Below are 14,124 nucleotides of genomic sequence, written 5' to 3'. Positions count from 1 at the left end.
GTTTTTAGTTTTACTTCCCCTTTTTTCCCCCCCCCCCCCCCCCCCTCTCTACCCACCAACACACACATGCACACACACACTTTATGATTGCACTTTGTAAGTTTCTGTGTGAGAGAGAATTTATTGCAGTTATCAACCCTCTGCATCAGTTCTGAACCGTGTGTGTGTGTGTGTTTCCTATCAGTGCTGCGTCTCAGTGCAGCGATGAGAACCATACATCATGGTTCTACTGTACCAGATAGCTTATCACGCACACACACCTACACACACATACAAACACACAGATGGGTTCACACAGATATTATTTGTTATTATGTTATTAGTAATATGTCTATTTCTTTAGGGAAGATTTTCTTCTATTCAAATCACAAACTACATCTGTAACAATCTATCAAGGCATCTGGTTTCACTATAGGGGTGTGTGTATAGAGCTAATCTGGCGTTGTGACCCCCCTCAGTCAAATAAACACAGTAGTTTTGGCCCAATTCTACAGTTATTGAGGCCTAATCTGTGTAGTGTAGACACATCTTAAAGTTTTGTTGTGAGGGGTAAAAAAATTATGTGCTGCTTATAAGCTAAGCTTTTTGTTTCGCTTTCTGTCCCCTGAGAGACAGACTGTGTCGGTGAAGACAGTAGGGTTTTGCCTGCTGAGACCTTGAGTCGGTTGGGTCTTTATATCTGGTGGGAAGGTTGGTTGACGGAAGGAGACCTGTAGAAAGTGTAAATCAGAAGCACTACTTTATAGCTTCCATGTTCGTTTCCCGAAACTGCCTGAAACGCGGCGTTTATCAATGGCATCCTGCTGCAAGTACAGTGTTGTTAATGACGCTCACTCACAGTTTAATCACAACCGCTGTGTCTCTTTAATGAAACTCCCTATTGGGTGACAATCTGTTGCGTTGGCACACACACACACACACACACACACACACACACACTCTATTGTGGTTATAGTATCTCAACCATTTGAAGGTATTATTTAGCATGTTTTGATCCCGATAGCATCACTAAAGAGTGGTGGATATTCATGGTCCCCAGAGGATGCGTCCTCATGATTTCGATTCCTCTAGATATTCCAGAATATCTGATGGCCATGAAATTTCCTGATCACATTCCTACTTTAAACGGGATGAACACTTTAGATTTTAACGGCCCAATGTATGGAGTCAAAATAAGAGAGACTGCGTAAAAGCAAAGCGTAACCAGGGGTGTGCGTTGTGTTAAGGTATAGAGCCCAAGAGCAGGATATCTTTGGAGCTTGTTTATTCCGGTCAATTGTGATGTAAGCCCCTGTACAAATTAAATATACGGGAATATATTTGGGTACAACACAAGTTTACGATGGCAAGTGAATTTATAATCATAGTTTACCAGGAAGGCTAAAACGCATACATTTTTATGGCCCTGATGTTGCTTACCTCGCCCACTGAATACGACAGCGAAAGGGAAAGTGAACGTAGCGGGACAGAAGATAAATCACAAACGCTCCTCATATTGACACCTGAGACCCAACATATATATAAACAGAATATTGTGCAATTATAACACTACATATTTTACTCACGTATTATAGCTGGATAATTTACTTTGTTCAATATAAGTAATTTCCGTACATTTAAATATGATTTTGCACTACTGTAGTGATTTTAAATCACTAACAGTCAGTGTAAAATGTTCCCCGGTTCAGTATCGATGGATCATAATTCTTTCCTGTTTCTCTGATAGGAAGTGGTGACATAGATCAGATGGTGTTGGGTTGAAAAATGGTTATTTACTTATTTAGGTTTTATCTCGGTGTGATGCAGGCAGCAGATATCAGCTCTATTTACAACAAAACTGTTCTCTACTGCAACTTTGTTTTCTACTGCGACTTCACCTGTTCTCTATTCTCTGCTGCAGCATGTCTATTCTTTACTGAGGAACTTTCTCCGTCTACTTCTTTACTTTCTTTTTTACCTGTCTGTCTACATGTCTGTCTGTGTTTTTGTTTTATCGTGGGTTTGAGAATCTCTTCCTATTTCATTTTTTTTTTTTTTTGCTCCAAATGTTCTCTTCTATTTCCAGTCTTTCTCTCCCCGTTTTCTTGATTTTTATGGCAGCAGTATGAGTGTGTGCGCATGTGTGTGCTCATGCTGTCGAGCTGCAGCGCTAATCGATTAACGCCAACATGTCTGAACCAGTATCGCATTAGTCAACGTCACACACCGCCACATACACAACAGTGTGTGTCTGTGTGTGAGAGTGTGCAGGGTAGTTTAGCATGAGGCCTGCAGGTGATTACATTCTTTTAGGATATATAAGAGTGAGAGGATGAGAGAGAGAGAGGAAGGGGAAAGAATCTTGAAGGAAGAGGAAGGAAACATTGTGAGAGGGTGAGAGAATGAGTGGGTGAATGATGCAGTTTTGTGCCTCTGCAGCTCCACAAAATCTGTGTACCAAATTTTAATTAGTTAATTATTAATAATCATTCATTAATTAGTTACACCGTTTAAACATCTATTACTAATTGCTGTTACATTCCTTACACTTATGAATCTAAGAAATTAAGTTTATTAAAGGAGTTCTTCTGCAGTGTAATATTACGTTTAGCATAGCCGGATCAATCTGAAAACTCCTATTAATTCCCTCTTCTGTCTGCAATGTTTACAGTTTTTCTATGCTGGGATATTCGACCTTGCTCAGACTTTATGTGAGGTCATTTAAATTAACACAAATTACTGGCAATAGGCAACAAGTCTAAGATAAATCTGAAATAATGAAGGCATTGAAACTCGATTTTGACACCGGGCCCTTAAAGGTGGGGTGTGCGGTTCTGGAGAGAGCTCGTTGTTATTTGAACTCTGCATCCAAGCAGGTCGCTTCTGTGCTCCTTCAGAAGCTCCACCCACACGAATTCATAGACTAACACTGACAACGCAACGATACTAACAACATTTATGCGTTTATTTATTTATTTTTTTTAACCACTGCATAAACTAAATAGTCAAAATGTGCATTTTACTTTCCCACAGGATTTGGAGAGACTATGGTGGGGGGGTCCGGGGCCCAAGAGGGTCCGGTAAAGTAAATTACATGTGTCCATTTACTTTTAATGTACACATGTAATATGTTTTATACTTTCTGTGAATATAATCCAATTAATCTTATTTCCATCCTGTATAGACACCTTATTTTGAAAACCGGACTTTGTCTTGTGTATTACACTGGTCCGTTTCGGTTGATTTACCGTAAAGGCTTGAATACATGTGCACTCCAAATTTAGGTGCAGCTAGCTTAATCGCCAGTCAGAAAAAGCGGGTCAGACCGTTTGTTGCCTTTTCTAAGAAGTCAGCCACAGATGGAGTGGATTTGCTCAGAGACAGTTCAGCAGAACAGCGTCTGCAAACGGCCGTTTTTGCGTCTTTCTCAGACACTTTAAAATGCTTCAACACTGCCGACATGGCAACGTAATTATTTGGTAAAATTTATTTGGTCTTTTGACTTATGAGGCCGAACACTAAAAGCGCTTTTTTTGCCATTTTCGGCTGAACATTCGGTTCATCCCTACTAATAACTTGGCAATATGTTGGAATCCAGAGTGTCTGCTGCCCGAGGGAAGCGCAGAAATCCAGCATCCAAAACCCAACAGAGTAAAAACAACCAAGATAGTGATCGAAGACAGGGGCGAAGGTTTGTAGCTAAACTGCCAAAGAAGGTAACCTTACCTAGCATATCATTTTGAATCATGCATCAATCTAAATAATCGCGGTGTGCAAGCAAACTTATGTTTTTAGCTCTTTGTGGCATTAAAACCCTTCTCAAACATTGTACATTCAAGAAACGACAAGTAATTTAACTAACATTAGCTCATTCGTGGGTTAGCTGTCGCTACAGTTCTTAGCCCTTCTGACCTTCTCCATTTTGGCTGTTTCTCGGCCATCTGTCTGTTGCCATTAGCATGCGCCAGATTTACCGTTACTCCTTAAATATATATATATCAAATGTAATAATACAAGATGAGATGAGTCAGCAGCACCCCAGTCTCCCCATAACTGTAGCCTCCCTGTCCCAGTGAAGGTGAGCAGCATGGTGTTAATGCGAGTTCACATCCTCCAGGGAGTCTGTGGGGATTTCTCCGTCTCTCTTGCTGTTTTTACCATAACAAAAAAGAAAATTAAATATTTATTAATGACAGAAATTCAAAAACAAATTATTTTCTCACATAATGATCATTATGAAATAAAATAAAAATAACCTCTTGTCTGTACTGGAGGCTGGACAGTTGGAAACAGTGAGTAGCTTACCTCCGCCTGCATGTACAATACAGATAATATTATAATAATCCAGTTCGATACGTTCATTTAGATTTAGCCGTTAAATGACATCTATAGATAAAGACTTTAGTATGACCTTCATGAAGGGCAATTTATTTGAGAAGCTTGCACACGCACACAAATCTATTGTATCTAATGTATGTAATCAAGTGGTGGTGATACAGCACGGTAGGTGATTTGGGTCAATTTTCTGTGGTGTTAGTGTCATTTATTGGTATATGGCATATTTTAATATATATAGCATATATATTGCATGCATTGTGGGCCCAATTACGTTTTTTTGTCATGGGGCCCGAAATTCCTGGCGGCGCCCCTGCTCCCACTGCCCGATGTCCTTAGCATGAACGCCACCTGTTGCTGAACGGCTGTTGTGTGCCACTTTGTTTTTTAGCGTGCACACAGAATGGACATCTAGTGGACAGTGAGGAGCGATGCGCTGAATTTGACAGACACTATATTGAATTAACTTTGTCCAGAATCACATCCCCCATTTTGAAGTTCTGGGGGCCCCAGGGCAGTTTCTCACTGTGCCCAGTTGGTAATCCAGAAAAGCAGTTTTAGTTCCTAGTAAGGGTCAAGCGCTAAAAACACTGGATGCTACACTTCTAATAATGCAACTTTTGAACTGTTGCCAAAGTAAAAAGAAAAATGAACCACAAAGTAAACAAAAGTATGTGGACACTTGTGGCGCGATGATCATTAAGATGCTGTCCTAAAAGCCTCGACTGCGCTGGTTTCTGGTCTTTCTAGCAGATGTTGAACCTGCAGCAGGAATTTGCTCTCATTCCAGAGGGACCCAACACAAATTGCGCGGGAGCGGGCGGTTAAAAAATATACTGCGGGTCCCGCAGTTGCGCTGATAAGATGGCGTCAACAAACGAAGTTGAAAAGAAGATAAAAGTGAGTGTATGCGATTGCTTCTGAGAATGTACTGCAGAGGCCTGACTCGAACCTGCGACCTCGGGTACGGGAGGCGGACACGCTGACGAGGAGGCTAAACCCCATGGACACTGGTGTCAGTCGCCAGTGCGTCTCTTAACGTGTCGAGGGTTTACTCACTGCACTGTCCTTTTTTTACTCTGCATGTCACAATGTTTGCGGGAATGGGCGGTAGAGGAACACACATGTTGTGGGAGTGGGCGGTAATGGTCTCAAAATCAGTGGGAGCGGGATCAGGAAAACAGTCTGGCGCAGGTCTCTACTCCACTGACTCAACACCGACGTTTGTGATCAGGTCTGGCTTCCAGTTCGACCCAAAGGTGCAGGAAGGACCATTTCTTTATGGAGCTGGATTTGTGCATGAGTTGTCTAAAATATCACTGAGTGCTGTACCATTAAGATTTCCTTCATTTAAACTAAGAGGGCCAGACCAGACCAGGAGAAACAGAACATATAGTGTCTGTTGACCTTCATTTTCACTTCTAAAACAGTGTTTTCAGCAACTGGGAAGGTGAACAGAATTACAAAATAAAATCCATTTTGTTTCTTTGATTTTTGATTTTCTGAGAGCTTCCTACTGCTCACTAGAATACATTACAGGTACTCAGTGTTTTTAATCAGCTAACTGTGATCGTTTGCTTGCCAACAGTGCCGGTGTAACAAAGCTAACACGGGGAAAAACAAGGCCTCTCCAGGAATCTGGCAGCAGATTGTAGAAAATCTGGAATCAAAGGCGGCACTAACAGAGTTCATCTGTGATGGGGTTTTTTTTTTTAATCATAAGATGCTGCGCTTCTAGCGGCAACACCTTCATCTTTGTGTCTCTAAGCCAAAAACACAGGGAGAGAGGGCGCATTTGAGTGTGTTTGTGTGTGTGAGAGAGTGTACTAGCCCATAATCAGTGATATTCACCATAAAGCCCCGTCCTCATTATCTCCATCAGATCTACTCGACTCAAATGTGGATGAGCGTCATTTTGTCATCACACCCCTCTCCCTCTCTTTTTGTCTCAGTATTCGTCTCCCCTCGATGGAGCGATAATATCCATCTTATTATGCTCTGCGCAGAGCTGTCGAGGCTGGAGTGGGGAGGTTAAACGTCCACTCAGGGCTGCGGTGAAGAGCGTTCGGCTGAAGAGTCGAGCACTCTCCGCTGATAGAACCGTCCTCTGTGCTTGTCCTGTCCTGAAAACACACTCTAGACAGGTGCTGTAGGGTCAAAGGACATAAAACAACGGACAACCCCCGCAATTCCCGATATTCAGTCCACTTCTGATCAGGTCACTCTGCTAATACTAACAGGGTCAGACTTAGGGTTGATGTTTTACCTGCAATTTTCTAAATTTGATGCTGTGTTTTTCCACTTATGCTCTTACCAGTTTAAATGTGTTCATTTGAGGTTAAATGGAAGAGGGTGAAGGTTATTTCTCCAGGCAGTGGCAGGGAAGGTAGACCTGTCCCGTGCAGGCTTTTTGGCGTGTTGTTTCGGCGGTTTGAGGAACCAGAGGGTTGTTTTTTGGATGTTTTATTAGTTTAATTTGAAGGCCTGTATGTCTGCTCACGACAGTTGTTGAACCACCTGCACGGTTTCTGTTTTGTACTTACTTATTCTAAACAGCACGTGCCACCCAGGCTCCATGTTCTTTATCTTTGTATCAAGGTGGCGTTTTTTTGTGCGCGTTCCGAGGCATTTTAGAAAGCACAGTAGAGGAGGTGATAAGGAATTTGGGGAGAAAGAGTCATGACATGCGACAAAAGGTACCGGGGGAGTGGCGGCGTCTCCAAACCCACCCGACATGCTGCGACCCGCTTGGACTCTCTGTCCGTGTTTCGCCTCAGACAGAGAAATCTCTTCTGGCTTCGTCTGACGAACAAACACACGGGTGATGATGACATCACCTGTGAGGCAGAAACCACACCGATGATGTAAAAGAGAAAAATCAATCTCTTAGTTCATTCTTTTATTCACTCATTCATTTTTTGGCTGACTCCTTTTGTCAGATTGTAGTTTCGACCTTCTCTATGTTTTCCTTTTCCCCGGGAAACAAGCCAACTCTAAAATTACTCTCTGGCGCTCCTCTTCCTCTCTCTCCTCCCGCATTTCCTTCTTTGCTTCGTCTTCCTATAGAACCTTTTTTATTTCCCTGTTACTCCCTCCAAACTTCTGTCCTTCCTTCATTTTCTTCTTCCTGTCTTGTCTGTCCTTTTGTACTTTTTGCCCACTCTTCTTTTCTTTCATCCTTTCCTTCTATATCCATCCTATTTCTGTCCTTGCATCCATCCTTTCCTCCTCGTCTTTGTACTTTACCTCCATCTTTCTATCTTTTTATTCAGTTCTCCTCTTTTCTGTCTTCCATACCTGCACCCTTTCTTCACTTTCTTCCCCCGATCTTTCCATTCTTACATGTACCATCCTGTTCTGTCTTTATCTCTCTTCTTTCCTCTCATCCCTCCTTACCTTCTCCTTCTGACTCTCCTTCACTTCCTCTTCGTCATTTCAATCATCTCATCTAGTCTTTTGTTCCCTTCTTCATTTCTGTTTTTTCTCTCATCCATTCCCTTCATATGCCTAAACTATTAGCTTCCTGTTCTCACTTCTTTCCTTCTGGCTTCTATTTACTTCCTTGCTTTCTTTTGTCTTTCTGCTCTACTCTTCATCCTCGATTTATCCATCCCTCCTCGCTCCTCTTATCTCTTCTGCTGCTCTTAAGCTTGTCCTTCCTGTTGTTTTACTATATTCATACATCCTTAATCTCTCCTCCTTCGCTCCTTCTATCTGTATCTATCTGTCCTCATCCTTGCATACTTCTATCTCCTCCCCTCCTTCCTTCCTTCTTTTTTCGTACTTTCTCAACTCCCTACACCTTCATCCATCCTCTCTACCCACCTTCCTGTGCCGCCTCCTCTTGTCCTCCTTCTATCCTTTCTCTCATTCAGAGTTGAACAGTAAAAGCCGCTCTGGCAGCGAATCCGCTCCACTATAAAACTTGTGACATTGAGACGTCTGGAACTATTTTAAGCTTCAGTTTTTACTTCCTGGAACTGAATGAAATCACTGAACACCGGCAGCCAAAAACTCTGCCTCCTGCCAAAACTATTTATACCTTTTAATTTATCAAATGAACCCATAGTGTTTTAGGAAAGTGCTATAAATAATATGTTTTATATCTCTACTGTAAATGGCCTCCTTGGGCAAAGAATGTGACAAATGGATATCAAGAATCAAACATGTTTTTTTTTAAGTGAGAGCTTCTGTTTAAAGTGTTCACATATTTCAGGTAAAACATGAGGATCTGTTAACCAAGGTTGTACAAGACCCCATTTACAGTTAAAATCAGAATCAAGCTTTATTGCCAAGTAGTTTTTACACGTACGGGGAATTCGCTTTGGTGAGAAGGTGCTACACGTAGACAAACATACAGTTGACATAAATAAATGTAGAAATATATAAATATGTAATAGACAATGCAACTTATATAAGAAATAAAATTGCAGAGAAAAGAACAAGCTCGAGCAGATAATAAATAACAAACAGCCAAAGATCAGTCTACTGGAAGAACTACAAACTTTAGATTTGGGGAAAGTTATTTGGTTCGTTATGACGCTCTCCACTGTGATTTAACATTTATTGCACAGGATGTTTTGGACATCAACCCCTAAAACCCTGTTAATATTACCTCAGAATCGTTTGTTCATGTTTGCCTTTTGTGTGCAACATGAGAAACCTCCTCCCTTCTGAGGTGCATTTTATTTGCACATTAAAATCCAAAAAGAAACGTCTCCTCATCAGCTTAAAAGGACTAGTTTGCATCACTAATTTGCTTTACTGACCTCAGCACCGTCCTTTCTCTTCCTAACATCCACTTTTTCAGACTCGTCTGAGAAAATAATTGAACCAGTTCGCCGTCACTTTCTGCTGCTCGGACAGTCAAAAACTCGCTACGCACCTCCTGATTCCTTACAGGAGTTACGCTGTTATAACAGCAACTGTCACGTAGATGTTTTGTATAGAACGATGAGAGGTAGCTAGCCAAGCATTGAGGTATATATGCATATAGGGGAAACAATGGGTAAGAGAACTGCTTGTTTTTATTTTCTATTTACCTCATTTAAAACATTTTTATATTTCCCTGTTGCTTTTATGGTTTACGTTTACATTTAGCGGACGCTTTTATCCAAAGCGACTTACAATTGCTATACATCAGCTATTTATAGAGCAACTAGGGTTAAGTGTCTTGCTCAGGGACACATTGGTGGATGTCTCACAGTGGGAATCGAACCCAGGTCTCCCACACCAAAGGCAAGCATCTTACCCCATGAATTAAAAGCAATTTGAATTACCTCGTTGTTGAAATCTGCTTTACAAATAAACTTGCCTTACTAGAACACAACTGTTGCTGCTCCTAACTTGCCAATACTACATCCAGCCACTCGTACTGTTAACGTTGATAATTCTGCTATAACCATTATTACTGCTGGTGCTGTTGCTTTTCATGTGTCCACTCTGAGCTTTTTGCTTCACTCTCTCGTTTTCTGCCCCCGTCTTCTCCTTATGAGGATGAACAGAACTGAAAACACACACACACACACACACACACAGCCTGTTCGTCCCTTCCAGTGAAATAGTTGAATTAAGACCATCTGCTTCCCTCTCCCTCGGCTTCTCTCTCGCCAGCACACACACACACACTCTCCCGCAGGCTTGTATTGTGCTGCAGTTAATAAAGTGTGTTCTGGTTTGTGTGTGGATCAGACCAACAGATAAGGACTGGACACTGATAAGGACTGCAGTAACTCTCTCTGCTCTGCAGACTCGCTTGTGTTTAGGACATCGCATGGCTTGAGCCACTGTTTTCAGTCCATAGATCGTTGCTTTTGTTTTCAGAATTCCGATTTTCCCGTTAGATCAGGCTAACACGAACACGAAGTCGGACTAAATGAATGAAGTGAAAAGAAACAGTCTTATCATCATGTTTATGTTAGTACTGTACTATTATTTCTATGATGTAACAGTTTATACAACCAGGGAAGTCACTGCACCTGTCTCATATTCACCAAGAAATAGTTCCAGCAGGTTCCCGTTAATTGTTTTTTTTTATTTTTATTTCTGTTGTACACGACAAACAAATGAAATAAAACGTGTTAATCAGTGACTTTTAGTGGTGCTGGTAGGTGTATTTTTGAACTTTGCACAGACCAAGGCTAGCTGTCTCCCCCTGCTTCCTGTCTTTATGCTAAGCTAACCGTACCTTGACTTAACACACAGGCATGCGATGGCTTTACATCTTCTCAAATGAGGTTCCTTTAACAATGTTATTATAACTGAAATGATGGGCAAAACTCCAACAACAAACAACAAAGTTATAAAACAGTAATAAACCATAATTTTACTTTTAAAGAGTAGCCAACACCAGACTGAAAAGCTTTTGTTTTGTTGCCCTCTCTGTTAGAAAGTGTCCTGCCCTGTTTTACCTTAGTAAGTCTGGTTGTGGTAAGAAGTGTGCTTTGGTGTACCTTTAACCACACCCAACAGTGAGGTCACTGGGTCCTGGAGGACATCTGTACATGTCTGCAGTAATGTAAAACGTTGAACCAGGTATTAAGATAAGTCGATGTTAATAATTACAATGTTTTCTTCACCTTATCCTATAGTCTTATTTAGCCCTAAACATATCGCAACCCTACATTGTTTAAATGTCCAAACCTGAAAGGGTAAAAACTCCTAAAGCATTTGAATTAGAACAACTTTCATCCTGGACTCTTAACAATGCTCAACAAACATACACACCAACCAATGGGGTATTCAGTCCCTTGGATATGGATGACTTGAGTTTATGGTCATGCCTCCTCACTCACACAAGCAGGTGAGGTTGTGCCAACAATCACCCCTATCTAGTTGCCTATCTTTGACCGTACCTTAACCAGAGTTTATTTGCCATGTTCACAACCTTTTCTGAACCTTAATGATCCCCTCCAGACATGTTTTAAGACATAAAAAAGTACTTTGCTTTGAGTAATAATTGGTGTCTGATATGATTTTTCTACAAAAAAACCCTAAATTACTTCATTATCAATCCTTATAAATGGCATCTACTCCTTCTAACTCATTGAAAAAATCTGGAATCTGTGAATATGCAAAATATTTTTTATTTCAAATGTTTAACTACTGGACACAAGATGTCTCCTACTTCACTGTGATTGGCTTTCAAAATGGTTGCGGTGTCATTAGGGATGCACCAAATGTTCGGCCACCGAAATTAATCGGCCAAAAATAGCAAAAAAAAGCACTTTCGGTGTTTGGCCTAATACGTCAACATTTTACCGAACAATTACGTTGACATGTCGTCAATGTGGAGGCATTTTAAAGTGTCAGAGAAAGATTCAAAAATCGCCGTTTGCAGACACAGTTCACACTGTTCTGCTGAATCGTCTCCGAGCACATCCACTCCATCTGAGGCTGACGTCTTGAGTGTTACAACATTATTTATCAAACTGGGTCGGACTGGATGAATTTAGCGCGAGGAGGATACACATGTGACAACGTCCGGTTTTCAAAATACAGGATGGAAATAAGATTAATTGGATTATATTCACAGAGAGTATAAATCATGAGATGTAATTTGCTTTACTGGACCCTCTGGGGTCTCGGACCCACCCACCATAGTCTCTGCACTTCCTGTGGGAAAGTAAAAAAAAGCACATTTAGACGACTTAATTAATGCAGTTGTTAAAAAAAAAAAAAAAAAAAAAAAAAGACAAATGGAAAAAATGTGGAATAACCTTGTTTGGTGAAAGTTTCTCATTATATTCGGTTTCAGCTTCGGCCAAGAATTTTCATTTCGGTGCATCTCTAGGTTTCATAACATCCTGCTCACATGTACACCTGAGAGGTGAGCACGGAGAAACTTTCCCCTTCAGCAGATGTACGTGAAAACAGCTCTCTAGTGTCAAACTGCACAGCGGAGCTCAAACTTCCAAATGAAGTTAACAGTAGGCAACACAGTTTTAAGTGGAGGAGGACTTACCCTGTATTAGCCATAAAAAAGGGTTGTTATTGAATATAATCCAGGGATTTTCAGATTTGTTGAATATTAACTTTTTGCGTGATGACAGGGTGGTGTGTTCAGCAGCCATGTCTGACCTCGGCCTGCACGAGCTTCCAGAGGATTTTTTGGTGTGTGACAACACATGAAACGCTCTCACAGTGTGTCTGGAAACCTTTCTGCCTCTAAATCAGTGCTGAAAGTTTAATATGAGCCACCGTGACTTTCTGCTGCTCCAGCTCCACATTTAAAAGAAGATGATTTGGACCCTGACGGCTTATAATTAATTAACATCCACCTTCTCTTGCCTCAGTCTCTTCCACTTTTCAGTTCTCAACTCCCTCCCTCGCTCTTTCTTTCTTCTTGATGCTCCTCCTTTCCCTCGTCTTCTCTTTCCATCCCTCTCTCCTCCCATCACCGGTGGCATTCAGCCGTTTCCCATCCGAAGTAATGTTCATCTCGGCAACTTAATTACGCTTAAATGGGAATCGGCTGAGGACGGAGAGTTGGAAGGAGGGATGGAGGGAGGATATGAAACCAGAGGGATGGAGGAGAGTAGCAAACAGCGTTTGATACTTTGAGGATGAAAAGATCTTGTAGAAAGTTCTGGAAATAATCTTTTTCTCTCTTCATCCATGAGAATTCCTCTCTATTGATCCCTCACTCTGCTCCCCCTCCCTCTCTTTGTCTTACTTCATCAATCCTTTCCCTTGCATCACCCGTCTCTCTTTCTTGTCAGACAGTTGGTCAGAGTTCATTAATTTTTACTGCCGAGGTAGTTTCCTCTGTGGGCTGTGAGTAGGGATCGGTTTCTACAGTTACCGGGCTGTAATAAGAGGTGAAACGAGGTGAAAAGATGACTGCAGCTCACTCACTAAGTGCCGCCATTTGAGCTGAATTACACACAAATTTGCAATCAAACGTTGTATCAGGAACGCATCAGGAGTCAGAGTGATCACTCTCGAATGCTTCTGACTCATTAGGAAATTCGTCCTTATCTTGTCTACTTCAGTGTTTTGACTGAGACACTTTGTCTGTCAGGATTAGAGGTTCAACTTCCTGTCCCGAACAAGGCATGAGAGCTGCATCCTTTTTAAGCCTGTTTAATCCTATCAACGATTTTTAGTTACAGTTTAGTTAGTTGGTTTAGCTTAGTTAATAGTCCGATGGATCAGTAACAAAATGGTAATTTCACAGTTAGAAACAGAAAGAAACAAATCAAGTCTGTTCAATTCTGCTGGAATGGAAACACAATCAAGAGCCGAGAACATCCAAAATAGGCTCCACCTGAAATCCTTCAGTCCTAAATGAATCTTGTGTTCCAGCCTTGTATCTCTTGGAATTACGTTTGTATTGGCCACATCTGCAGTGATTTATGTCCAGTACAAGTGTTCTGAACCAATTCAAGAACCAGTGTGTCCTCTGTCCTATGTGACGAGGTGAAAATGTGATGAGTTTATGGTCACTAGTTTCAAGTCTTCTTCAACAAAGCATGATGTTCATTTAGTAAATTATGGTTCCATTTAGAGGAAAATAGACGATAAACCATGGGATGCTTTAGGTCGTGCCATCTTGTGATTGACAAGCCACAACCACTCGTGGCGACTCGTATCTACTACTCTGTTTACATTTGACCAGCGGCGTTGGAAAAGCTTATTAGGAGTTGGCGGTATATTTTACACTGCTAGCTAGCGCCACCATTTCTTCCAAACACGGTCAAGTTCCAGTCACGTCGGGTTCTAAAAAAAACAAGAATGCGACAGCCAGTATCCCAAACATCAGGCTTCGAAGCAAAGCAGGAGTCCACAAACCAACCTTTGCATGGCACA

The 14,124-nt window shown here is 41.4% G+C and overlaps 1 protein-coding gene across 1 annotated transcript in view; it reads right to left on the bottom strand.

The window, feature by feature from the left end:
- The window catches only part of LOC123979363 (neuronal PAS domain-containing protein 3), a 197,576-nt gene extending 189,391 nt beyond the window's left edge, over positions 1 to 8,185 (bottom strand). The window contains exons 1-2 of the mRNA XM_046063268.1: positions 8,140 to 8,185; positions 7,015 to 7,151 (exon numbers count right to left, since the gene is read on the bottom strand). Coding sequence (XP_045919224.1) covers positions 7,015 to 7,151; positions 8,140 to 8,185 — 183 coding nt within the window. The remainder of the gene's footprint in view (positions 1 to 7,014; positions 7,152 to 8,139) is intronic.
- Positions 8,186 to 14,124: the final 5,939 nt, after the last annotated feature.

This window comes from Micropterus dolomieu, linkage group LG11 (assembly GCF_021292245.1).
Source record: "Micropterus dolomieu isolate WLL.071019.BEF.003 ecotype Adirondacks linkage group LG11, ASM2129224v1, whole genome shotgun sequence".
In the NCBI taxonomy this organism is placed as follows: Eukaryota; Metazoa; Chordata; class Actinopteri; order Centrarchiformes; family Centrarchidae; genus Micropterus; species Micropterus dolomieu.
This window is presented reverse-complemented; position numbering and strand designations above follow the sequence as displayed.